We start from the raw sequence: 27661 nt of genomic DNA on the forward strand, positions 1-27661 counted from the left end.
TTGTTCTAATGGACTGCCTACCATGCATCCGGCAAGACCCAGTGCGATAACTGAATGGCAGCGCAAAATCTCTAATCTCATGCCGGCTTCCGTATTTTCTAGGCTTAAGCGCATATAATTCTTCCATTAAAAAGCGCTATTGACTACCTAAAATATGGAAACGTTGTTTTGTTTAATAAAGCAATAGGAGGGTTTATGTATAGTAACAGAAGCATATAGCAAATATATTCAAAACGAACTTCTAGATCACTAGGCGTAGATAATAAAGAAAAAGTCTCTCACTAAATAATAAAAAGAACCTTTGATTTTATTCGTTTATTCAACGTTATGCCAGCTTTAAGGTGCATAAACTAGAATTCTACAATTTAAACGTAACGGCCAATATGATATATATATATATATATATATATATATATACCCACTTTACTACTAACTTTTGTTATTCATATTAACTTGTACGCAGGTTATCTGTCGCCGCCGCAATTTAAAGTAACGGCCCAATATAGTTCATAATTTTTCGGCCCAGCATACCAGCTTCATGACAGTTCTATTAACTCAACTCGGTCTGTGCGGATTGTAAATATGGTACAACCTTATACGAAAGATAATGTTAATGATGAAAGTAATGTGCATCAAACTAGCAGAGAGAAGCTTTATATTAACAAAGGATTTGATTAATCTGGATAATATAAGATGACCTCGTTTAAATAGGAATTTAGGCATAAATATTGTAATTTCTCTGAAAACAAAAATGTTAAGGTTTTTTCTGCAAACATAGTAGTATGTGCATCTTAGTGTTGTTTTTTATGTGATCATATGCACACAAGATGAATGGTATGAGATCGGACATGGATTCTGATTCAGCGAATAAAAGTTTTCCAATAAAACATATTATTTCCGTTCACAAGCAAGAATCGATTAAGGCTGTCAGGAAATTCAGATTTACTGACAAGTTGACTGAATTATCCCTGAAGGCTATTTTATTTCAATAATATTTGTTCAGAGCTGTATCAATTTAACTTAATAGTAGCAGCAAGGTGAAATGATGCTGTACTCACGATTCTGAGAGGGATTGCGGGGCTCAATTTTCAATAGAGCTTAGAGATTTCTTCAGAGCTTGAAGTTAGACCTCTTGATGTTAGTTCAAGCTTAAAATAGATCGCTCCATTACTTTGCTACTATATTTATTTGTGTGTTAGTTACGGAATATAATTATGAATTAAAAACGTTCTAATATATTTCGTACTCGGCAGGCCACCCCACATCTTCGAGGTTGCCTTGTAGAGGAAGGGTGCCCTTTGCTGGCACCACGTTCCTCTATACATCTTACGGCAACTTTTCTAATAAAAAAATTTTATGTTCTGTGAACGTCTTTTGCTTTTTATACTCTATCACAAATTTCATCGAGTTAAGTTTGGGTTCTGGATTCTGGTGCTCTACGGGTTTAAATGCAATTGAGGCTGCGTCTTTTTTAACATCTCCATTTCTGAAACATATGCTTCTGATTTGGAAACGGTAGCACGGGGGGTAAGCACTTATGGTATTGGTTTTAATTTTAGGCTCTTTAAGAAAAATTATGATCTGTCGTAGTCGTACACTGCCATTTCTAATGAAAAGCTTGACAATTGCTAATTTTTCTAGGTGTACTTCTGTGTCGTCAAGGAACTCCCCTACATCTCATCATACTAAGAAAGCCAAGATAGTATCAGCTAGTAGACCCAGTAAGCCGAAAGAAGCAGCTTTTTCTTGGCGTATTAGGATCACCTGTCCTGCATTAAAATGAAAGAAAAAGCCAGAGTTGCCTTTGTTGTTAACTACCACTCAAAAAAAGACCGATCGATATCGCCAGAGTACCTTCATACACGTTTGTGTTTTATTTTCATTTCACATTTTTTAAGGAAAACGCTTTTAATTATTTAATCTAGCCTATATTCGCGCTCCTTTTGGTAAGCGTTTGATGCATATATACAGGGAAGGACAAAGGATTACGTTACTTAATTATTATAATAATAATAGTAATTAATCACTACTGAGTAACTAATAGCAATTATAGATTTTATGCCATGTTTGCGTCAGTTGGCAAAGTTGTCTGCCTTTGCTACTTCTAGGCAGCGCAGTCCTGTCTGTCTGTCTGTCTGTCTAAATCATTCACTTCTTAAGCCAATTACTTACAGCATCGATTTTGGCCCTTATATTTCAACTCATTCATTGCCAGTTAATAATAATTACTATTAGTATTATTACTATTCAATGAGAATAGTATTTTTAATACGCAATAACTATAATCGATTCGAATATCCGATCTCGGCCTATATCTGCTATATTACATCACTTCTAAACGACTTGACAGCGTAAGCGAGACCGTCGTTCACACTAATCATATGAATTAATAAGCAATATTTATTCATATAAACTACCCAATCGACCCCGTATATATATATATATATATAGCAACGAACAATTCTGTAAATAGCTTTAGCGCATCTGATTGTAGTCTATCGACTTGAAAATAATTTTTCCACGTAATGCTTAATAATATGAATAAAATATGACATGGGTTTTAACTTATTCAACTGACAAGCATTCACAAAACAAAATTACTCATTTGGGGTTCTGCTACTGTTTTGCTGACGGTAGTTTTGTTGTTGGTTTACGAAAATCACTGGTGTCGTTTTTGTTGTTACCCGTTGTTACCATCGAGTGTGACACTCGTTTATTTTGTTGAATCAAATATTATATATATATATATATATGCAACCTATTACTAGACTCACTTACCGATCTTCTGCACCATCTGCTTCACCCCCACAACTCTCATTTATAGTTTCCTTTCTTTAACACTTCCTTTCTTGTCTTATTGTAATTATTTTCTATAAATCTTTACGCAATCTGTTGTCCGTCTGTGCTGATGGACGAACGTGTGATTTGGTTGCAATTTTCGTTATGTTACGTCTTAGCGGTCACATTGGAAGTCGGTGATTCACCAAACATATCAATATTACCGTCTCTTTTTCGTCCCTTCGTCTCCTCGGCCTCATGATCTCGACTTGGTCCTACATTTACAGGAACCAGTTCGGCAGGTTGTAAATTGCCTTGAATCTGCCTCGGTGAAACAGCCTCATCAGCGACAGGAGTGCCTTCGCCAGTTTCTTCAGCTTTGAGAGCTTCTGGGGAGACTGTCCTTATGTCTTCCTCTTCTTTCGCAGAAGGCGCACCGCCCGTGGAGGCAGACACTGCCCCTGCGGGAAACTGTTCCACAGGCGGCAATGCAGCTAACGTTGGTGGCGGTGGAGCAGGAGCATCTACAAGGATTATAATCAAAGAAGAAGATCAGTAAAAACCTTTTTCAAGTGAAATTTCGCAGTTACCTATAAATGCATTTTACTGACAGCTACGAACATTTTTTGCTTGACCCTTTCTTAGTAAAATCCTGACCTTCCTAATAATTACATGAGTCCAAAGAGAAAATTTGTTCTTTTTGCAAGATGAATGAACTTCTAAGATTTGGCAATGAGTCCTAAAAGATGAGCATAATAGAGTCGTTCTAAATGGTGCCACAGCACCGTACTGCCATAGTTTAGGGCTCGACCGCGATAGACTGTCACCTTAAAAGCTGGTTATTGTGTTGGGATCAATAAAATGAAGCTCGAATTGCCTTACCACCCGTCGTATTCTACGAATCTACCGCGACCGACTTTCAACTAGAGACTTTAAAGGAATAGTTAGGACGAACATACTTATCGACCACAGAAAAACCATACGCGCTATAAGCGGTCACTAAAGTCTTTTGACGAACTACTATAAGGAGAGGAAAACTTCTGTGCAATGCGGGAGCGTCACTTCGTCAAAAAAACGTCAGTCCAATTTGATAGACTACCGTAGGGTAATCTTCATAAATGATGCAAAAAGAACTAATATTAAGATTAACCCATAGCATTCAGATGTAGTTATATAATGAAGCTACATAATCTTTAAAGGAAATACAAACCGTCTGGCGCGTCAGACCACCGCGATTTTCGTTCTCGTTTTCGCTCGGTACGTTCACCGGTGGAAGAGGTTGCAGTAACTTCCGCGGGTCGTTTTGTTGGACTAGAAACGGAAGTGATGCTAGACGTTGTAGGTATTACTCCTGGCGGTCCCTGCAACTGTAACGGCTGTCTGACCAAACTGGCAAGGTTGCCTGGTCCTCCAGGACCACCCATACCCCCCGGTCCACCCATAGGGCCGCCCATAGGTCCACCCGGTCCAAACGGACCTCCTAAAATTAACGTGATTATGTTAAAATTTTATAAAAATTGTATTACTAGCTTTTTTTGGGGAACACTAAATCTACGCTTTAAATCCACAATGCAGTTGTTTCGTGTACATGATATCTACGTCTATTAATGTGCGAGATGCAACTAAGTATAATCTAATTACCTTATGCCATTGTGATCTTCAAATAATAAGCTAACATATTAGAGTATTATGGATATAATCTGGTGCAAACCTGGTGGTGGAGGACCGTTGAACATGCCCTGTTGATGCTGCATATGCAGCGGTGGAGGTCTAAAGTCAGGTCGCATTCCGGGTGGGCCATGTCGCCACGCCGGGGGTCCCCCTGGAGGCCCGTTCCACTGTCCGGGAGGACCTCGTGCACCCATAAAACCTCCGGGTCCACCGACTGTTGCAACAATAAAAGTTAAATATATTCAATAACATTCTATCTTTTGAAAATATCGGGATATCATGAGGAAGAACTTCATATTAACAGATATGCTTTTAATACCATAACTTGCTGATTTCCTACCTGTGAAACTGTAAAGATTCAACAAATTATGCACCTCTAATTCGAATTTCGGTGTAAGGTTTCAAATATATTAAAGCTATTATAGTATTTGCATTGCTCATGCATTATTAAACTACTAAAAAAGGCGGATTATGCAAAATACACTATTACTTACACCTGGGGGGCATATCCATTGGAGTGTCCATATGCCCTTCAGGTCCGTTTCGCATTCCAGGACCTCTCGGTCCCACTGGCATCCGATGACCCATTGGCCCACCCATAGGCCCCATGGGTCCCATCGGACCACCCATGGGCATGCCCATGGGACCTCGAGGACCGCCCATTCCCATATTTCCCATTGGACCCATTGTTCCCCGAGGCCCACCCATGGGACCTCCCATAGGCCCACCCATTGGGCTTCCCATCGGTCCGGCACCCATCTGACCCATCGGGCCCCGGGAAGTAGGTACCGGACCACGAACTCCCTGAGGGCCAAAACTACCTGCTGAACTCATCGTCTGAGGTGGCCGTGAAAGAGGCTGGTTATCACTGCTAGATGGTGAAAGAACAGATGATGATGATGGCGCAGGTACTGGAGATACACCAGTCAAAGGTGGAGGTGGCGGTGGAGGAACGACACTGCCGTTTGAGCTTGTTGAAACAGGCGACGCTGAAGGTAATTGTGGTGCAGTAGGTGGTGCAGGGGGTACGGCAGGACGCATCATTCCTGCGGGAAGCATTGACATCATCGAAGGCATTTGAGGCATGGGCGGCATCGATGGCATACCGATCATTGGAAGGGGAGTGCCAGTCGGAGTCGGAATGGCGGGTATCGGGAATGCTGCACTCACTGGGGGAACTCCAAACGGCAGCGGAATCCCGGCTGGAACTACAGGTGGTACCCCCATTGGTAAAGTCGTTTTACCACCCGATTTCACCATATCATAGCGTTGACGAAGGTCATCTGACATGGAGTCGATATCGATCATGCCGCCATCCTCCAGTTGTGACAGATCTGTGACAGCTGGCATTCGATCATCTGGAATGTAGAAGCATCCCTGATCTACATCCCAAAAATCTTTGAGCTCCTTGTGGTTCTTGGTTCCTTTGTGTGGAGCCCAAGCAATTTTAATACGTGAACTTGATCCCTTCATGCGGATGTTGCGTTTGTTAAGCAGAGTACGGTACGCGTCCTGTCGTCGGTCCATACAAATGTATGCACAACCTCGCGGGGGAATAATCTGTAAAAACAAAATCGTTACTCGTTAAGAAGCATAGATTATAGGTTCTCCTGTCTGTTCATTTTTAAACTGTTGTTTTGTCCTAATCTATAAGGAAAAGGTCGATCCAATTGGCACTGTTCTTATTTTATTTATTAAAGATAATACATTGTTACGCGGACTGAGTAATGACTTACATCAATGCTGAGAATTTTTCCGTACTCTCCGAAACTTGCTTCGAGGTCCGATTCGGTAGTAGTTTTAGACACATGGCCAAGCCACAACGTATTAGAGCACAAGGTAACGCAGCCCTTCTTCATAGGAGGAAGTCCTTTCGATAAGCGCTCTCTCTCCTTTTCTCGGTCAACTGAGCTACTTCGGTCTCGCCGTCGATCCCTTGAACGGTCGCGTCTTCTCGAAGATCGGTTGCCTGACCTTGATCTCGACCGCCGTCGGCCACCAGGACTGCGACTACGTCTTCTTCTAGAATCGTCTCGTTGTCGAAGGTCTTCATCCTTGCCACCTCCTCCACTAGTTACAATTTGCTGACGAATGTCGGTGTCAGCCGAGGTTGCAGGTGGTGGTGGTGGTGCTGCAAATGGGTTTGCTACCATAACAGGAATAGCAAATGGGTTAGGGTGCATAACGGTGCTGGGAGGTGGCACCATAGCTAAATTCATCATTTCAGGAGGAGCTGCTGAATCAGATTTTATTATTTGTCCTACTCCTTGTGCTGCCAACGCTTTTTGGATAGATTCGAGCATTGAAGGATTGAGGACACTATTGGCAATCTTGTGCACATCTTCAATTTTCGTTTCCGCTGGGTGAGGGATTGTGACCGGTGGCGGGGGCGGTGGAGCCTGTTTATCATCTTCCTCTTCTCCATAATCAAAGTCTAGTAATTTTCGATCAAAAGCTGGCTTGTTTTCTTTACTTTGCTCTTTGAGTTGAGATGCCATTGTCGAAATCTTTGTCGCCAAGGACGGATCTTCCACTGTTGCTTTAATCGCTTCTTCTCGAGAACCATTGCGAGACTCAGGTGGCTTGATTGAAGGTGCAGCTGCAACAACTTCATGAAGCATCTGTGTAACTTCAATAGGAAATACGCCATTCTTTTGCCAAAGATTTAGAACTCGCACTATTTTAGGTCGCTCATCTTCTGGACATTTTACTAGAGCCTGAAATGTGTTTTTGATGTTTTTCTGAAATCGTGGAGCAAACACGTCTTTCTCAGCCTTAAATTGATGCCGGCTTTGTCGGACGATAGAATCGATAACATACAATCCAGGGACCTGTAAATTCGAAATTACATTATTGGTAACAACACAACTGTGTTTTGGTAAAAGGGAGCTTTTATCTGATACCTTCGACTTGTTCAATAACCAGCAGTATCGCACATAAGCGGAATCCACCCACTTTTATGTATACTATGATATTACAGTAGATGTCCCATGCCCGTACTTCCGTATTCTTTACACTTTCTGTATTCCACCTTTGAGCAAATTTCCTTTGCAGCTATTGAGCTCTTACCAATTTTAATTTTTGAAAATGCCATGTGAATATAAGGCCGTTAGCGAGATCAAACTGCTAAACTATTAATAAATTTTAAAAATGTCCAGCCTATTGTTATAGCCAACCACATAAAACACGAAATGGCGTTTTTTTTTTCAAAATCATAACTTCCTATGTACTACGTGGAACGCGAAAACTTTGCAAGTTTTACAGCCAAACGCTTCGTAAATGATCAGCCATGTCCAAACAAACGCATAAAATGTTACCTTGATCCCCGCTCGCACTTCTTAGGTTATGGGGGATTTACCGATATTTTTTCCACCAAACCTGTTTTTCAAATATGTCGTTTTCATTTCCCATTTTGGCCGTTAAACCATACCTACATGCAAGAAGATGACAAACTTGTTATAAAAAAAATCACAAGAACAAAATGTCGGTACATATATATAAACGAGCGCTTATCTAAGGCTATCTTAGAATAAGTAAAGAAATAAATCCTAACGAATTTTAGTATTGCCAACCTTATATTCGGGTTTACACTTGTGGATGAATTTTTCCACGGAGTGGACGACATGCTTGTAGAGTTTCACGGTCTTCATCGCCCTCTTCGTAATATCTGTCATCTTCGCTTTCGAAACTGGCGGCCTGGTTTCGTATAACGACTGGAGCTAAAAAGTGCATCGAACAAACAAAATGAAAGTCGCCATATATTATTACTATTATATCATACTTTGCTAATATATGGTTGTGTCTTTACAAATAGATAGATTTTACATATTGAAACAGCAGCGACCCTTGCGGAAAAATTACGCTTTTAGAATAGGAACTAAGGGCGTTGTAACATTATACTCAAATGAGGGTCAATTTTAAGGCCGTCTTCTGTATTCGAACACCTTAAAGGGCAGTGGGATTATCCTTCCAATTTTGTACAATAATTCCAGTTGTTAGCTCTTTTTGTTCTGACTGTTACTTAATTTGCAAGTTGTCCATGTCTATGCTCAGATTTCACAAAAAGCTCCGATTAAAAACACCGTGATGCACGTGTGTTACATTTTTAACCCCTCTTTTGTTTCATTTCTAAAAGTTTAATCATTTGTGTAAAAAGGGTTTCTTCTGAGTCATTTGGAGAACGCTTTAGTAAAATGCCAAACTTAATTGCAAAATTAATAATTAGTCGTTAGGATTAACGCAAATCATTCAATTTTTGAGCACTTAGATCGAACAACGAGCGTCATTAAAGAATGATGAAAGCGTGTATTTGAGCGCATTCGTTTAGCTTGTTGGGCGTTGCAAAAGAAACAGAATGCCAATAACAAGTTTCCTACGTAAGTGTCAACATCTGCAAAATGCCAGCTTCACTTTCCAAGACTTTGGTAAGCCGATACGCTTTACTAATTGTAATGTGCATAATTAGCTTGGAGGAAAACACTTTCCTGGATGCTATAATTGTTTTTGTATGTACACCAATGCTGGAAATAGCACTGGCAGACAGCTCACATAGTCAAAGATAGCAAGAAAAGTTTGCTGAACAGTCAAACTTTAGTCAATATGAAACATCCGCAACAAAACGTACAATTTCTCTTTCACACACTTCATGTGTCTGCTGAAATTAGCTTAGACAACCAATTATGATGAAGAGGTAGGGTTTGGTTGCGATAAGGTCACGTACGTATCTATACATCATCACCCAATCGTAACAACTGTATATTTTAGCACTAAATTTACCTATATTCAATAGAAATACTAGCATTTTCACGTTAAACTTCGGACGAGAACTAAACGTTCAAAAATTGGGAATTACAGCGATCTTAAACAGCTCTACGAACCAGATTTCATACTCGGGATGCCGATGTTCGAACATTTGTTCATTTAAATGCTGTGATATTCGATATAGGTACTTTGTTCAGGACAAGAGGCAATTAACGCGGTGTCTGTGAAGAATTTCTACACTTCCGAAGCTTGAGCTCTAGCATAAATTATTAATAGAGTGGTTTCATTTATCATTTGTAGGGAGTTCGATAAACTGCAGTAGCAGCTGAACAGCGCTTATTGCTAAATGATGGACTAGATGGAAAGACATATACACATCCGTTCTGGCGATATCGTGTATCATCTAAATAAAATAACCAAAATTTCCCATCGTCCACAAATCCGACTAAAGTAGAGGGCAATGGCAGAGACATGATTTTCTTGATAATTGCAGACTGACCATCATCAGCGCCGCCAAAATTGCTTGTAGCGGCGATACTGGCTGAGAAGCTGTGTCCGGCCGAGAGTCGACTCGATTTAGTGCAGGAGAATAGGATAACACTATAATGAAATATACGAACCTCGGCATTAAAAGCCTTCACTTCCTCCATGGCTGCCTCACTAGCCATCGTCAACCACCACACCGAGTCTTTGATCGAACTCGCACAAACGACCAGACTCCACAATACAGTTAAATCAATACAATTCACAAGATAATACAGCGCCGTGTGAGCCGCATTGCAAACAAGCACAAGCCGTTTTACTGACAGTACGACGCAAACAAGATCTTTGTGCGCGTAGCGGAATGATATCGCTTCATCAAGAAGAGCGCCAACATTTAAATGAGTCCAAGGAAGAGTGCTCATAACCACCGGCCGCGAAACCGACCGACAGTCAGGTGATAGCTCATGTCGTCGTCAACGACAACGACGGCGGCGGCGCCAACCGTCTTCGGCTATGCAAATAGCCGCGATTCAGAAAGCGCAAAAGAGAGAGAGACAACTACGCGCGCCCGATCATGATAGCAACAGCAGCAGCAGCAGTCGAGAAAAGGCCGACAGCTACCCAGTCACTGAATCGTCGGGTAGAATCGCGTTATTATCGACGACGAGTCGTCAATCGAAAACAAAACGAACGGGAAGGACACAAACAGCCGTTTAAGTCGTTCACACTGTTAACCCGGTGAGCTTAAATGAATGCGGGTGATATACGTAAGCATTGTATCTGCCGACAAAAACTGAAAACTTATGATTAAAGTTCAGTATTGCCATTTTTAACGTGAGTACCATCCAGTTTTTCGTTGGAAACTATAGAGGTAAAAAACAATTGGCTAAAATATCCGCCTCTAATAATAAATGGTGAACCATTTAGCGCTAGATGGATGAATGTATTGGCGTGCGCAGCAGGCATTCTATGTTTCAGAAAATAAAACTTTCAGACCGACAGAAAAATGCGATCTATATATTGATATCATCAACAATACATTTCAAAGATACTTAACTAGAAAAAAAATTCCCTCAACCTTCCAGCTTGAAGGGATTAAAAGTTACATCTGTACGACTGTAAGACCTCTGTTTAGATAATGTAATATATAAGTGGTACCATTGGCGGTTACACTAAGATGTAATTATTCTGTAATTTTCTCTCAGTCGGGTCACATCGCAGTAATATTTGAACGAGCTTGCGGCTGAGCATTTGTGCGTAATTAAACTGTATCCTCAAATATATTATTTTACATTTTACGCGTTTACAGCCTAGATTACCATTGATTCACCATCAATACGCTTTGATACTTGATTGATTTTAAAAATTAACTTCTAGGTAGCATGTTTCGTTAACACCAAAACATTTTATGTCCAGCTATGCAATTTCTATACGAAGTCATTCACATCCTAATGTGTGGGTATTTCATCAATGGTTATAAGGCTTTGTACGCAAATTTTTTACCAAAAAATTGAGGAGTAATGTTTTTAAAATTTGGATCTACGCGTAGCTGCAAGTGGAGCTATTTACAGTATATAGTAAAATCCATTATTGTGTTTGGTTGGTCGGTTATTCTTGTCGTCGCGGCATAAGAACAGCATCATGTAAATTATATTTTGTTGTACCGCAATGGCGCCAACAAGCTTCATTATTTACGTAACTAGGCATTCAGAAATGGCATTTTTAATTTTGAAGATAAGAATATTTACTCCACATGAGTATTCATGCACTTTGCTTATAGATGCCACATAGTGTTGGCGTGTTTTTTGAAGGAACAATATACATATATCTAAAATGACTAAACTCTTATTGATACGAAAATAAAAAACGAAGTTTTAAGGAAATTTCTGTAGAAATCAACTGTTTAATCAATCGTTTGATATCAAAATATTCCAAAGGTTTTTCTTAATACTTAAGATGAATAAATATGATGAATAATATGTGAAAAGATGCGAAACAGTAAAATTGTTAAACCTTGTAATGTGTTAAAACGGTCACCGATTATATGAGCTTTCCGTGATTGAAGCAAGTTTGACAACAAGGCGCTTATTTTCTTGAATTGTGTATGGCGTTTATTTGTAGAAGCAAAATGGAGGAGTCAGCAGTGAAGTACATTCTGCTTGATATCGAAGGCACAGTGCTCCCGATTTCGTTCGTGAAAGATATTCTATTCGCATATGTGCGTGAGCATCTTGAAAAGTTTTTAGAGGAGAGTTGGTTGGGGAGTGACGTGCAGCAAGCCATCGAAGACATTCAAGAGTTTTCGAAAACAAATCCGGAATCCCCTCTCGTCGACAAGACCGATAAGAAATCCGTCATTAAAAATGTTTTCTGGCAGGTAATATTGTTTATATTCTAGAACGAAATATATATTTTATTTTCTTACTAAAAAGGCTGCCGATCATAGTCTTTAGAATAAGAACGGTGCCGTGTATTCATTTTTTAGCCTCTATTTTTATTTAAACATATCTGCTTGTAAACCTTTCCGTGTTTATTTTTAATCCAACGAACTTACTATAATTCCATTGTCTGACATTACTAACCTAATATTAGAAATCTCGTCAGCAGTTTGCGTTGACTCTTTTTAGCTCTAGAAATAAAAAAGGAACCCTATATAGGGAAAATGTGGCTTTGATTTAAAATGTTTTCTCCACCATAATTCGCAAGCACAGTGCGGCTTTAAACACGCAAGGGGAGACAAAAGCTCATCATAAGCGTGACAGCCGCTCCACCGCCCATGAACGAAGAGTAGCTATCACACAACTTCTTTACGATGGTCCATACACCGATCAAATTTGAAGACTTCCTTTTCCGCCTGGAATTAACAGTCGCAGTTATTGCTAGGGTTCACGCACCTTCTGAAAAATCTGAGGAAAATTCCTTTGAAGCAAAACCTCAACTGGGTTTAAATTTTAAATTTACACACAAACGCACAAGCTTACCAAAATGCTTGCAAAAATTAAGCCTTATTATTTTTGGAATTAGTAATTACACCTTCGGATGTTGGCGGATAAATGTTCTAAAAACATAAGGAACCAACAGGTCCAAAAGGTATAAAAAAGCATTAAAAGTTCAGAGAAGATTAACCTTTAAAACTCATCCGGATATTTCAGTGACAGATACCCTCGACTCGAAAAGTGGACTTTTTCTGTAGATTAGCCTTCTTGAGCTTTTTGCGCCTTTTTAAATTTTTTGGATTTTTCGGCTCTTGTGAAAACTTGTGTTTTTGACACTTTTTCCTATTACTATCCTAAAATGTAGTTCTGTTTTCTGTTTTTCCAGTTTTTTTTGTAGAGCATATTTAAACGCCATTTTATTATGCCCACGTTTGACAATATCACTTAACGCAGGATTACTATTGATAAAAAGTTATCGCGCGCTAAAGAAAAAATACTTCAAAACCAACTAATGTGTAGATCAAGTCCCGAATGCAAGATGCATTCAAGGTGAACAGACATAACGGAGAATAATCATAATTGTTTGAAATGATACTTTTAACACAAGAAAACAATTACGTTAAAATATCTCTTTTTATTCAGATACAGCCTTGAGAACCATGCATCAGAAAAAGTTTGAATTTAAGTCTAGCATTCCATGTGTATATATATACAACCGAACGACTTATAAAAAAGTTTCAGTCTTTATGATTAAAATGGTGAGTCGGTGCGACTTATTAATGAATGAGTGACATGCTTTTTTTATAAGATTATTTTTCCTTATCGTTCTTTAACAGCCCAGCTCTTCATTTTACAGCGGTACAGGCTGAGGAAGTAGTCACCCACTCATCGTCCTTTACCTGTACTTGCCTTCTATATTGGTTTGCCGCAATCTAAGAAGACGTTCCTTTTCCCTTAATACCTTCCTCGCAAAAGCTTTTCTTTGCCTCAGCTGTTGCGCCGTCGGGTAAAAACAGATACAAATACTTTCATATCATTGCATAAAAATATCATAACCTCCCGTGATGCATATCGCATACTGCAGAGTACAGACAGCCTCGAGGACACGGTCAACCATGTGCTAACGGTATATAGGGTGTTTACCTATGTTCTCGAGACTCGTTGTGCTTAAAACACAGGTATCTGACGGCGCTTTGCCAATTCTGTGAAGGTGGCTTTAAAGTGTTCCATTGCTAATAAGGAGCTGTGGAAAATAGTGGGTAAGCTCTCTACCAAGCTTGTTATCCAGGTCTCTATATCCAAAATAGTGACTCTCACAGCTGCATTTATCTTGAATCTAAGTACTGCACTGCATTTTTCTTGGCATATGTTGAGGGTTATTCCGGATTCATCCTCTGTTAGCTCAGCTCATAAGATGTATTTTCATTTTAACTTTTACGTCCTAGAAAGTAGTTCTGGCAAGCATCATGGCCACACAATGCGGTACGCTTGAGTGATCCTAAGCAACAACACCCGCTGCGTTTGAACAAAGGCGTCGACGAACGCCTTCGGTATAGCCCAGGTAAGGGCCCCGAAAACCGTTATTATCTCCGCACGACCATAGGTACCTTGTACGACCGTGAATGTTCGGTAGAACTCTGGCCATTTTCATTAATGTGCTGGCTGCATTTTCAACGGTTTGCTTAGTATATTAAATTCCGCTCATTGCGTGGCGAAGTTAGAGGTCTAAGTATCTCGCCTTTTTAACGAGCTTGATCCTTTACCCCTTGAAGGTGAACATAAAAGATGATTATTTTTCCTCCAAAAACTATTTTGCTAAGGCTAGAAGCAACACATAAGCTGTCATCTGTGTCAAAATTTGTCTTAGCATCCGATTGGCTCTATTTTAAAACTCCGCGGCCGTCTTCGACCCCACAGTAACTGCAAAATCATTCACATAAGCAATCTCTTTAATCTCGAGAAGGCGTCCCTCAGCCGTAGGATAGCATCATACATTAGTATTTATCAAGGAATTCAGAAGTGATCCCTGAAGAACTAAAGAAACCTCCCCATTGACCACCAATTTGTCCTGTAATGGTTCGAAACCAAAAAGATCAAATGTTGTAATGTCTGTCCCCCTTTTGAGCAGGTGAGTGCTGTCCACAAAGAAAAATTATTGAAAGCTTTTTTCAAGAGGATTGCGAGGAACATATTTCTTACCTAAAGAAGGCAGTTCATAACTATGGACGGAAGCTTATCGGTACGCGGCGCCTTGCCCGACTTAATTCACTTCTCCGCCTGTAGCCACTTGTTTTTTGTGACAAATGGGATCCCCCCGGATTTAGTCCAACATAATCGAAGGGCAAGACCTTATTACTTTCTCCTTCTCTTCCGTTGACGTGTCTGCTTTTTTGATTCTGCATATTTTTCCGTTAACGAACTCACAGAGTCGATTCCATCCGTGTTTCTTTACCAAAGTTCCTCAGACAAGCAGTCTTACTGACACTGACCCCTTTGCGAATGGCTATTCTTTTTTTGCTTGTAACTTTTCAAGTCCCCTGGAGCCCAGTTTAGGACCCGCCGGTTTCCTCACGCTTAAGCTACCTTCGAGTCCCATTGCACTCTATTTATTTCCGGGGACTCCTCCCTCCATTACTAGTTTGGTCGGTATTTTTGGTTTATTTGCTTGAAGTTTTTCACTCCGCAGGCTGCATCCTAAAAACGATGTATATCGTCCCTATTTTGCACCGACCCGTTCCCTTATACCCATTGGTTTACAGCAGCGGTCATTTCTTTTGAAATATACCGAGGCGGGCCCTCGCGGCCAACTAATCCGGGAAGGTCATTGGAAGCGTAATACGAACGCTGTGAAATTAGGAGAGTATTATAATTCCGATCTGTAAGAAAGGAGAACTCTATTACTGCAGACTGTAGTCTTGTTGTTGAAAAGTTTATCTTTGCATTGCCATGAGATACATCAGTGTTTTTATTTTTCTTTTTAAGATTATTAACACAGTTTTCGTTAACAAGCAAATATGTGAAGTCATGTGTGTACTGAAACAACTAAATCACGAATATTTTGAGGAACCGCTAGTGAAATGAAGATCGGTCTTATGAGGTACCAAGTAATAAATTCTCTACCGGAGTTTTTCGGTAGCACATGAATTCTTGTACATTTTGAGGTAATAGACACTTAACTTAAATTAAACTTAATCTCATTGCTCTTTCAGATGGATAGAGATTTAAAAACAGCGGGACTAAAAACTCTTCAAGGCTTGATATGGTTTGCAGGCTATCAGAAGCATGAGCTGGTGGCAAATCTTTATGAGGATGTGTATCCTGCGCTGAAGAAGTGGAATGAAAAAGGGATCAAAATCGGCATTTACTCATCTGGTGAGTGATAACCAACTTGTTGAATTTTTTGGGGCTAAAAGCCAACAAGGACTTAATTGGCAATCGAGCTGTGTGCGTATAACAATCAGACTAAAGTTAAAGATGCCAATGTTAGCGAAATACAGAATTCAAATTTCAAGTGAAATTCAGTAATTTTTTTTTATTTACTGATAAGTTCTTTTTTTATTATGTCAGCGTATCGTACATTTATCCAAATTGACGCCTACTATACTACCCATTCAAGAAAACTTACATACATAAAAATATTATGATTATCATTTGGAATATTATCTTTTTGGCAAATAAGTGGCATACACGCACGATGCACAGTTGATGTACTCTATTTATTGGAAAGGAATTATTGAGTTTTTTGCCCTGTAAGGGGACATTTAGTCAGTCTCCACAATGAGTGAGCAGAAAGTCTAATTCAGTTCTTTTGATATTGTGTTCATTGAATGTTTATGTTACATAATTTTTGAGAAAATTTGCACTTGAATGGTAATTTATTATCATATCCATTGTATTATTAGCATCAACATAAACCAAATTTTGTTCTCAAACATTAAACATATAACATTTCATTAAAATCGAAAATTGCATAAGGCAAATAAACCAGCTGTATAAATTGATCGAAATTGCCACTTCGAGCCCGATTACAGAACATTGGCGCCATAGAATATCTAAGTAGACGTAGTGCACTCTATTCTAGGTGAGTTGAAATAGGGCCAGAAAACAGACGGATTAGGGGATAATATATAGGCAAAAATGACACAGGTTGACATGAGGTACCTATGAATGATTTCTCTTTGTCAAACACAGTTGCAATCACTAAAAACGATCCTGAAACTGAGAGAAATGCAACAATTAAGTTGTGAGAAAATAAGTAACACGTTTTGATGTCTGTGGGAAGTTATATATCTACCTTTGACGGCTCTATCGCTCCCATACCATAATAATCATTGTCGTAAGGTTTTTTCAACTTCGTTTCTTCTAAATAAACAAAGTGAAACAAATAATATTGCGTTCCAAAGGCCGTATATGCGTCACATACGTCATTTCTGTGAGGATATGCCGGACATTTGATCAAAGATCACATTTTTATCTAAGTCAATCATTTAAACCGCCGTCGGTTCGCGACAGGATGTACACTGTTATGGTAGTTAAAACAGGAACATGCACGAGCAAAGGAAAAAGCAAAATAAAAACAAGGAACTCTGCATCATTTTCTAACTGTTTATATGAGGACAATCGGTCTTTAGTGCAACATATATTTGTAGCAATTTATTTATACTACAATTTTGCGTGACATATTTGTTCATCTTTTAAATTAATGTTGTTTTTGTCTTGAACAGGTAGTATATTTGCTCAGCGTCTGTTGTTCGAACACACCCAATACGGGTCGCTTTTAGACATCCTCGATTCATTTCACGATCTTACGACAGCGGGCTCAAAGTCGCAGCCGTCCTCCTACACGGCAATCGCCAAAAGGATCTCTTGCCCAGTAAAGCATGTGCTTTTCCTGACCGATGTATATGAAGAATATATAGCCGCTCGCACCGCTGGAATGCAAGCAGCTGTTGTTTTCCGCTCTGGAAACAAGCTTCTCAGTAAAGAGGAAAAACAAGACGTCAAGCTAATTTCAACATTTGAGGCAATTGCATTTTGTTAAAAATAACCACAGTTTTGTAATGAACGCTTATAACTGTCACATATAAATTCGTAGAATTGGAATAGTATCTCGCGAAGTAAAAACTACCGAGTGCTTGCTCTTTCCTACGCTTTCTTGAGAAATTACGTAGGACACGTACGAGAAAGGTATCTTCCTCAGACCATTGAGGAATGTATTGGGGCCAAATATAGCAACAAAGCATGTTTACAAGTGAAACGCTAAAACAATGTTACTTCTGTGCATTCTTTACGATTGAAGACGATAAACATTATGCCTATTGATACCGGGATGAACTTTTGTCTTTTTTGCAATAATCCTAGCTTAACGCTAGCAAGAAGATCACAAAAATGGAACAAACATTATTTATGTTCTGCGAGCCGTGCATTCAGACGCACTTCCTAGTTCGTTAAATAAATTTCATCGTTTAATAGAAATACACCTTACTGCTAGCCTTCTTTGACGACTTACAACATTCTGAGACGTATTTCGCCTAACATTTAAGGAGCTTAGGTATCAAGACGTTCTCGATTAACATTGCTGTATTGGGCCTGATAAGGCGTAAACTACACGGCTTAAACCATTTCAAACAAAAATACGAGGTATCTGAGAAATTACCAATTTATTGAGAAACTGTTTATTATGCCTTACAGTCGAAGCTACTAGGACTAAAGTTTTGATGGTTAAAAACTGAACGCCAAACGAATACGTGTGCTCTTTCAAGCAATATCCTGTTCACCAAACAAGTGAAACGGCTGAACTACATCTGTGTTGGATGCAACGGTATCATATATCAATAATATATATCAAAATATGCATGAATGCAAAGTATATGTATGTATGCATTAAAACTAAATAACTAGATAGCACTTAATATAGCTTAATAACTCAATAGCGTACGTTATGTGAATGATGTACATGTTCAAAAAACAATCGTCTTATGAACCACATTAAGTCTTATAGAGTAGTAATGTTTACGTAACCATTTTATTAAAATGTTGTTTATTGAAAAATAAGTGAAGGCATAATAAAGAGTTTTGAATAAAATTATTTTTTTTGGCTATAAGTACTCGTCAATATTTTTTGACTTATCATTCACTAAAGTTGCAAAGTCCTAGGTAAAACATGTAGAGGGTTGAACCCTAAAACTTTTGTATACCTCTTTTGTTTGAGTGAACAAATTTAGGTACTTATGCAGCTCAATAACTGTTTAATACCTTGTTTGAGCAATGAATACTGACTTTCTTCGATTTCTTGTTTCTAATCTTTCTTTTACATCTTACGCAAAATATGCTCTGCAAACGTGTCTGGGCTTTAAAATACGTCAATGAGTCTACAAACCATCCTTACCTTTAGTCAAAAAGCCAGAACTTAGACTGCAATCCCTAAGCCTCACGAACAAACTGCCTATCGATTTGAAAGTAAAAACCTTAGTTGATGTTGTACCTATAGTAAATAATTTTTTTAAAATAAAATTATAATTAAAAAATTGTAAGTAGAGGACTGCCCCGAGTTATATTTATTCTGCGAGATTCGTACTCAGAACTGTAAAGTCCTACGTCTCCGGCGCCGTTCTTAGGCCATCTCGATTAAGCTAGCGGGAATGAACATGAGAAAGTAAAGCCACCTATTAAACTTCCTTTGACGTGATCTTTACGTTGCATAGATAATTGTTATTACAAAAATCATTTGGATTTATGTTTTCCTTGCTTCTGCGAAAAAATAACGTTTTTTTTTTTGTAAAACAATCCTATTTATATGGCTCAATAGGTCATGTCGGCGTAGGAAATAAAACAGCAGTTATTAAATAAAAAAGCTAGGTTTTTAAAGTATCTTTTTTTCTAGAAAATTCAGCTACGACGCCTCACATATACGAAGATACGATGAATATTCGAAAAAGAGGCAAACTATAGGTGCAAACTGCACATGTCGTATAACCCTGCTGCATGTACTGAATTATGAATTATTGGCGAACTCCTAATCCTCAAAACTAAATCGGTTTTACTCAGCTTACTTGACCTATTTGTTGTCAATTACCTTTCCAAATATCAACTCTGTCGCTATAATGGAAGATTATATACTTATCAGCTCGTTACAGAGATTATAATTTTTAATATATATTGTAATAGATCAAATATAATAGTACAGATAAAATAAGTACACAGATATGGCTCTGTAAGAACTAAGCAGGTGGCTAAGAGGTGCTCGTTCCTGCCAGCCAGAGACAAGACTAAGTCAGCTTGTTTCATTTTGGTGGTTGCGGTGGGATGGTTGGCAATCTAAATGCACTGGTCAGGAGAGTCATGGAATGTTTAATTAATCAGACGGCGTCTCCTTCGTGTTCGACAAGGTCAAGCCGAAAAGGCGTGTCGAAGGATTTGAGGGCCGAGATGAGTATCGCAAGTAGTCTGTCGACTAGGTTGATCCAAAAGCGCAGTATTATCTGCGAGTGTAATCCGTGTGTGGCTTTATTCACGACCGTGGTGGAGCACGGCTATATGGGACGATCTCAGAAAAAAACTCCTTCCTCTTCTTAAAAGGAAGCCGAGTTGCCCGAACGGTTCCCTTGCTACAGAAGCAACGAAAATATATGGTTTATTTATTTTAGTTAAACCGGACCAATAACTTTTCTTTTTAAATATATAATGTATATGTGATATATATATAATTGTCAGCAAGCCTTTGGTCCCACATAAGTCTAGTAGATTTTTATGGATTACCACAACGTCGTTTTGAAAAGACTGTCGATCGTCCACCTCTTGACCCGAATCTCACCTGACAGTAACAATTATATATAAAGAGAATTTATCATATACATTAGAGGCAAGTTGGCGGCGACAATCTAGAATATCAGCTTTTTGGTGTAGCGCATACGCTGCAAGAAACGTAGATTCGAAACCGAATACAAATTGGTCTTCATAAGGGTTATGAGTCATAAATGGCGAAAGCACAAGCTAACAGGCGAATCGTACATTTGTTCAAACCCCACTGAGCTATCTAAAACAAAAGATAAACAGATTATTTTGCATTTGAACATATTATTTTCTATGAAAACTGTATATATTCGTTGACTGTTTGCATGCGTTAAGCAAAGGTTGCTGGATGAGCTGGAGGTAAAGGTCGATATGACGGGTTCCTGGCTAACGTCCGTATATCTACAAAATCTGCTACTTCTGCGAGCTTCATCAGAGTGGATAGCCAATTTATACGAAGGGTGCGAACTGGCCTGAAACATGCCGCTTCCGCAAGGGCAAGAGAATCCACACTTGGAAGGCTCAGCAATGTTGGCACGCGAAGCTCCAAGGCTGTGGTGCGGATTCCCTAAGCGTTGTCTTCGCCATGGTCACTCCAACTACATCAGTAAACTTGCAGTACCCAGTAGGCTGCGTAAAGCATGGACGGTTAGTACATGCAAGGATTTTGCACATTGCCGAAATAGTTCGAGAGGAGCAGCGTCCGCCAAAATTGCTGCTGTTGGACAATGCAAACCTGTCATCAAAACCACCTAGATGTAAACAATCGTACAGCGGCTGATGGTTCGCAATTTTCCGGACAAAGTGTGTAGACTTTATACGTCCTCGATTTTATACCAATTTTCGGCTAGAAGCCAGGATAATACGCTCCCTTCTACTCCATCGACAACAGGTCTGCGAAGGTGGGAATCAATTCCATTGGGTGGGGCGGACAGCCGCCATAATAATAAGTGCCACCACAACGGTAGGCTCACACACATAGGAGTCCCGAGGAGATCTGAAGTTAAACCTACCGGATGCTAGACACTACCGACAAGATAAGGATAGCTCGCGGGATATGAAGTACATTTTACGCTTTCAACCATAAACAAACACAAATAGTTAAGGAAGGCTGTTTCAAAATATGCTGTTTAATCTTTCTACACTAATCTATATTAATCGGGCACAAATGTATCAACTAGCGAGTAAAACATTTAAACTCAAATCGTTTGCATATTCGCATATGCTACATCATCGAACTAAGTATATACGTGCTACCACGCAGTGACCAAGTTTTGATATAAAAAAGACCCATCTTCAAAATAAAGACACTACCACATTTACAGATTTTCGAGGATCGAATATTTATTCATTTAAGCATCCTCAGCCTTCGTTGTCCTCGTGTAGATGATCTGAGAGTGGTGCTTCGAGACGAGCCTGATTTGGCCCTTCTCCATAAGCTCCTCCAGAGCCTTCTTCGCTAGAGAGCCACGAATTTTCAGACGCTCGGATACTACGGAGGGCGTAATCAGTTTATATGATGGAACCTACAAACCAAAAGAGCAAACATGGTTAATAATTAGACCATAACGGCCAATTTATTCACGAAGATGTTCGTTTCCGGCTAGTTTATTCGTACCCGCATAGATAGCTATAGCAGAAGCTATATTTTCTACCAGTCATGCAAACTTCGTTCTTCACTTTTATCTTGTTACAAGCCTAATGCCACGTTGTAACTCCACCACTAGAATTACGTTGTAGCGTTGATGTATGTGCGCCGTTTAACCTCTGTGTCGACTGTGTCCATTGTAAGCTGATGATGTGAGATGCCTTCCTGACCGCAGTCTTATAGCTTTAGCGAAACAGATAATATATGCAAGCCAAAGCCACAAGACTACGGGAAGGAGACGTCCCTACTTGCAAGACGTGAACACCAATCTGAGAACGTTTCCATAAACTCGTCATTTCTTGCAATACTGTCTCACGTACGGCTGTCTTCTGATCCTTACGGTCTAAGAATTTTCAAAAGTGCGCTGATCAAAATAAAGATTTTTAAGACAACGACGATCCCCTGTGGCACCTAGCTTACGTGCGTGTACATGTTTACCGATGATGATAAGACCTTGTGAAGCTCACATGCACAATCCTTTCAAACCAGTAAAGAAAACACAGACACGGCAAACCACCAAGAGAAGATGGATATATTCACGTCCGCGTGTAAAGGCTTACATTACTCAATATAGTTCATTTAGTTTTATGCAAAACACATTGTGGTTATTTCGTGCTTTGTATGATACACGAACCTCTTTGTAGAGCTTGTCGTACGTTGCCTTATCGAATAACACGAGGTTGTTCAACTTATCGCGAACCTTTCCTTTCGACCACTTCTTCTTTTTAGCCTTTCCTCCTCCAGAACCTTCTTTCTTTTTTCCGGACTTCGACGGATCCGCCTTTCCTTTAGTGTCCTTCTTGGGTGGCTGTAACGTGTAATGAAAGGCTGCAGTTAAAAATCTGACTTTCAGATTTACCATTCGGAATATAAAAAGCAATATTCATAGGAGTTATGAATTCGTACAGAAATATATCAAATCCGAAACTCCGGGTTTTGTCTAAACTGTTGTAATCTGACATACAGGACATTCATTTCGATATTCTTTCAAGTAAATGAACATGTGTTCAAGTTGGACAGACATATTTTACCTGATTAGCATATTATTACTATAGCGGACTAACTGCAAGTGATAAATTAGAATAATTTACATTATGTAGCAGTACTTCACTTCAGCTCACTGATGCGAATTTTGAATTCTTAAGATAACAACTCACAACGTGGTCATTTTCCCAGTCGAGGCCTATACTATTTATGCACGAATATTGGTTCGATTACTCAATATCACATTTTTCGCGCACTACAGCTATACGCACACGTCGTTGCTAAGAGTATTCACAACCCATTGGCAACAGGATGATCCTGAAAACTTGAAAACTTCGAGATTTACCATTTTCCCGATGCTTCAACAACGAGCTCCGATGTAGAAAGGAAGTTCACCACTGCTGTAAGTTTCGGTTTCGATACTGCTGCGGATGACTAAAAAGCAGTATGGCGCAAAAATTCAAAAGAACGATGTGTTGCCATAGCATTTGTTTGTTGTTACATTTGTAATAGCGCAGTAAGCAATCTTCTTGCCTGCTAAACTTAGGTCAGAATCTGGGCGTGGATACGTTTCGTTTGATGCTGGAAGCCATTCATTTGAAGTAATGCCTAACCTAAATAACGGACTAGAAACAAAAAAATACTGTTTATTGTTATTTAGGTAGGCAAAGAGAAAGAGAGAAAGCAAGCTGCCGGCTGTTAACTGTTGTGAATCCGGGGAACCTCCCTCATGTAGCTTTTAGCTTAAAAGAGTTTAAGTACTACACATCATGAACTGAAAAACTCGTTATAGCTCCATTTGTGGTAACAATTTTACATCAAAAAAGAAATTATAGTGATAAATATTGAGTGAAAAATTGAGAATGTCTCGCGTTGATTTACACTTGCAGCTCTCAGCTTCAGGCACCAGTTTTCTCGATCGGTACACACACATTTGTGAACGAGAAGGACTCTCTTTGTTTCGACCAGTGCTTGCTAAATTATCAAAATGTTGCCTAGATGTTAATCTAGATATGATATTAAAGAATGACTTGATGGCCCTGTTGCACGCATTTTCGAATGACAACACTTTGAGGAGTGTTCGATTCGAGAGTCGGTTACTTAAGGATAATCCTCATTTAACTAGCGACCTTCGCAAATTGCACCTGCATAGCCATGGCAGGCGGCTACCAGCGTACGTTGAACCTGAGGTTATGTCGTCATTATGTAAGGCTCTAAATCGGCATATTAGCCAGAACGAATTGAACTTAAAAGTATTCCGTCTTATTGGGCTGCCAGTTGCTGAAAGCGAGTTGGCTATTGTGAGCGCTGCGCTGCAGGCATCCAAATCTCTTCAGTTGTTAAGCTTTGAAGGAAGCCCATTATCAAGTAAGCATCTAGATGTTTTACTCCCTGTTCTGCCTCATGTACAATCACTGACCGTTCTTAATTTCGCCCAATGCCGCCTCGGCCGTGCTGAAATACTACAAATTAGTCAGTATCTACAAGTCGATCGCAAGCTGCAACGGTTAACTCTAAATGGAAATCCTATTGGTGACAGTGGGATAGAACAACTCGTCAAGGCACTTCGACATCATACGAGCCTTAAAGCTTTAGACCTTCAAAACTGTGGCCTGTCTTCAACAGGATGCCGCAGTTTAGAAAATCTCCTGAGAAACAATTTGGAGATTGAAATCTGTGATATAAGGCGCAACACGGCGGTATCCCGCAACTCAGCTCTTGCTATCGCTGAAATCCTTTTCGAGAACACTAAATATCGTCCCAGCGGCAACACGTTTAGGCCTCTAGACCTAGATATGTCACCTTCAATTGACGGCAATCGATTAGCTTTAGAAGATTCAGGTCTAGATGAAGTACGGCACAATCCTACCATTAGAGAAACGCCGTCTGTTAAACTGCCACCAAAGGATCTTCAGTTAAAGATTCAGGGTAGTGATGACTATAAAACTAAATTAATTATATCCGATGTGCCTGCCCATGAAGGGATATATATCTCAAATGATCTATTATCAAAGTTCGAAACATCGCTAGTGAAGTTCCAAGTGCTCCTTGACTATTTAGAGTCTGAACATCTAGAAACTGGACTGGGGCCTTTAGGGGGAGGAGGATCTCATAGCGTGTCCAGAACCTCAAGCCAACAACATAACCCGCATGTTCAAAAGCGACTTACAACCAGAGTTGTTGTGCAAAAATCAATTCCCTCTTCGGATGATCTACCTGGAATGCCACAAGCAGGTGTACTCCTTACTTCGGAAAAAAAAAACTCTCAACCGGATGATCAAGAACCCGCACTAAAAGAAAACAAAAACAGCAGGTGTAGCAAATCTTACACCAATTGCTTTACTGACTGCAAATCATCATCTACGCTTTCAACAAAAGCAAACCTTATTCCCGTGTCAGATAAGACACCATCTGGAAAAGTTAATCGGCAAAAGCAGGACGAGGAGTCGGCGTTTGTCTCGGATCCTACTACAACCGGAGCTATTATTACAAAGAAAAACAACAGCACTGTGAAGAAGAGCTCATCGAAAGCAGTTGATCCCAAAGCCGAACAACAAGATAAAGACAAGCAGGATGAAGAAAATGAAAATGATCGGACAATTACATCTGATCACGAGTTTGATAACGGCAGCTTCGAATTCAACTTCACGGATATTGGAGGTATTACAAAAGAATCGTCATACATGAAAATAGCCGGCGAAATATTCGATGATCCAAAAGACGTACTAGAAAGCACTCGGACCTCATTAACACCTTCGCGTGTGTCATCAATCACTGACAGTCACGCCTCTACAAAGACCGCTACGAACACTAACACGAACGTAGATGAACTTCAAGAAAGACTCCGAAACATACAATCAAGGTATAACGTCGCGTCGTGCTCATTAAAAACACTGAACAGTGTAACTAATGAGGCTGGTGAAAATGTCCAACGCAAGACGCATGCCGATAATGTTATCAGTAGTCTCGAAAATTGGAGTGCTGGTGACGGTAAAAGATCTCTTGAACTTTCGGACGTCTCATTGGAAAGCTCATTTTCTGGGGATCTTACTGGATCTGATTTAGATAAGTTTTAAGATTTCTTCCAAAAATATTCTTAACTTGATCGCACAAATTCCAAATCTGCGAAATAACATGTTGTTACTACTATAAGCCCCAGTCTGTTTATCTAAAAAGCTGGTATTTGATCTATTTATTTGATAATAGATGTTTTAGTAGATCGTACCATAGATGGTGTAATTACCTGGTACGGAAATCAACATCCGAGCTTGTCTTGCTCTTGAGCTACCTCTGCTATTTCTAATTTTTGCTCGCCGTAATGGTTAATCCATGTATTCGAGTTCCGTTCAAGACGCCGTTTGAAGCCAATCAGCAATTTGTACTCACTATAATCGCGATTTGTGTTATATATCAATAGCTTTTTTTTAAATATAATTAATTATTTATTATCAGTTGTTATGTCGAGCAGCTTGCTTTTATTTTTACATTTACACTTGACTAGCATAAGAAACTGAATCAAATTAGAGACAAAAACTTCGAGAATAACCTCCTTCGCGGCAAGCTAACTGTGTAAGGTACAAGATATTGACAGTAATGGTTACAGTAGTCATTATTACTTACGGTAGTACCAGTAATAGTACTAGTACTGGGTAAATGGTTAATTAAAGTAGCAGCGGCACCTGTAGTAATTTGAAAATGTTAGTAGTGCTAGTTGCTACTAAAATGTTTCGCAACGTAGAACTTCAATTTTTTGGTTAAATTTGGTAAAATTAAACCATTGATAGAGTTGAATAATTTTCACGCTGGAATAATAAATTATACTAAAAAATGTGTATTGGGTTTTTCATATGCTGTGATAAATAAAGATCTATTTTAAATGACTTCGAATTCCATGAAATTGCAATACCACATGGCTGACCCATTACAAGAAATTAAAACACAATGTTCTTTTAAACTTTATTTTGTTGAGAGAAATCTTAATAATGGACCGTCAAACACTGAACAACAATACCATAAACAGCTACATAATATTATACCAGTAAGCTCAAGACATTTAAAAAGTTTAAAAAAAAAGCCATGAATAATGCTATAATTGTATAAACCTAGACTTGTATGAGTTAAATCAATAAGGTATTAGTCAGCGTGTGTACCCATGTCGTACGGATGCAAAAATGCAACAGACTCTGCCAGAATACTTGGACCACTTTGAAAATCCCCTCGCCAGAATCAGCTTGTACTCGAAGGGCCCTTCATTTTAACCCTTGATCGATTTTCATAATTATCACAACAGTCTGAAAAATTGTGGCCTATAAACTTTAGCAAAGAAAATTATGCAGCCACAAGAATAGAAAGAAAACGATGCTTCAATCGACTTTCGTTAATCGATATTCATCACTATTCGATAAATGATAAAAAAACAATGTAGACAGACTTTATGATTGTTGCTGTTTTTATTCCTATAATATACACGACTTTACTGCCAAATAAACATAACCGTGTTAAGAAAGGCAAAACAAGTTATGCTATGCTATACATGTCATTAGGCATCTATGTCGGGTGCGTCAATGCTAACTTGTCATCATTATTATTACTTATTTACTTACAACGT

At 39.2% G+C, this 27661-nt stretch overlaps 4 protein-coding genes across 7 annotated transcripts; 2 read left to right on the forward strand and 2 right to left on the reverse strand.

The window, feature by feature from the left end:
- Positions 1-1842: 1842 nt before the first annotated feature.
- Isha (Insulator su(Hw) mRNA adaptor) lies at positions 1843-10115 on the reverse strand. 3 transcript variants are annotated; one of them, XM_022795901.2, is made up of 7 exons: positions 9831-10115; positions 8022-8168; positions 6186-7280; positions 4944-6009; positions 4490-4663; positions 3989-4258; positions 1843-3302 (listed from the first exon to the last, which is right to left on the reverse strand). In XM_022795901.2, exons 1-7 carry the CDS (start codon positions 10113-10115, stop codon positions 2947-2949), a joined length of 3393 nt encoding a protein of 1130 aa, XP_022651636.1. In that variant the 3' UTR covers positions 1843-2946. The 3 variants fall into 3 exon arrangements, with proteins under 3 accessions (XP_022651636.1, XP_022651637.2, XP_086840547.1); XM_022795902.2 differs by having other exon boundaries at positions 9710-9972; XM_086984421.1 differs by lacking the exon at positions 9831-10115 and adding an exon at positions 9327-9575.
- Positions 10116-10267: 152 nt separating this feature from the next.
- Enoph (enolase-phosphatase E1) lies at positions 10268-18113 on the forward strand. 2 transcript variants are annotated; one of them, XM_022795904.2, is made up of 4 exons: positions 10268-10431; positions 11815-12070; positions 15839-16001; positions 17354-18113. In XM_022795904.2, the coding sequence occupies exons 1-4, from the start codon at positions 10268-10270 to the stop codon at positions 17668-17670; spliced, it is 900 nt and encodes a 299-aa protein (XP_022651639.1). In that variant the 3' UTR covers positions 17671-18113. The 2 variants fall into 2 exon arrangements, with proteins under 2 accessions (XP_022651639.1, XP_022651641.1); XM_022795906.2 differs by having other exon boundaries at positions 10376-10527.
- Positions 18114-21738: 3625 nt separating this feature from the next.
- RpS25 (ribosomal protein S25) lies at positions 21739-23493 on the reverse strand. The gene is made up of 3 exons (XM_022795907.2): positions 23399-23493; positions 22703-22876; positions 21739-21946 (listed from the first exon to the last, which is right to left on the reverse strand). Exons 1-3 carry the CDS (start codon positions 23399-23401, stop codon positions 21773-21775), a joined length of 351 nt encoding a protein of 116 aa, XP_022651642.1. The 5' UTR covers positions 23402-23493; the 3' UTR covers positions 21739-21772.
- Positions 23494-23503: 10 nt separating this feature from the next.
- Positions 23504-27488, forward strand: LOC111246391 (uncharacterized). Its single transcript, XM_022795903.2, has one exon. The coding sequence runs from the start codon at positions 23916-23918 to the stop codon at positions 26127-26129; it is 2214 nt and encodes a 737-aa protein (XP_022651638.1). The 5' UTR covers positions 23504-23915; the 3' UTR covers positions 26130-27488.
- Positions 27489-27661: the final 173 nt, after the last annotated feature.

This window comes from Varroa destructor, unplaced genomic scaffold (assembly GCF_002443255.2).
Source record: "Varroa destructor unplaced genomic scaffold, Vdes_3.0 BEIS01000003.1, whole genome shotgun sequence".
Lineage (NCBI taxonomy): Eukaryota > Metazoa > Arthropoda > Arachnida > Mesostigmata > Varroidae > Varroa > Varroa destructor.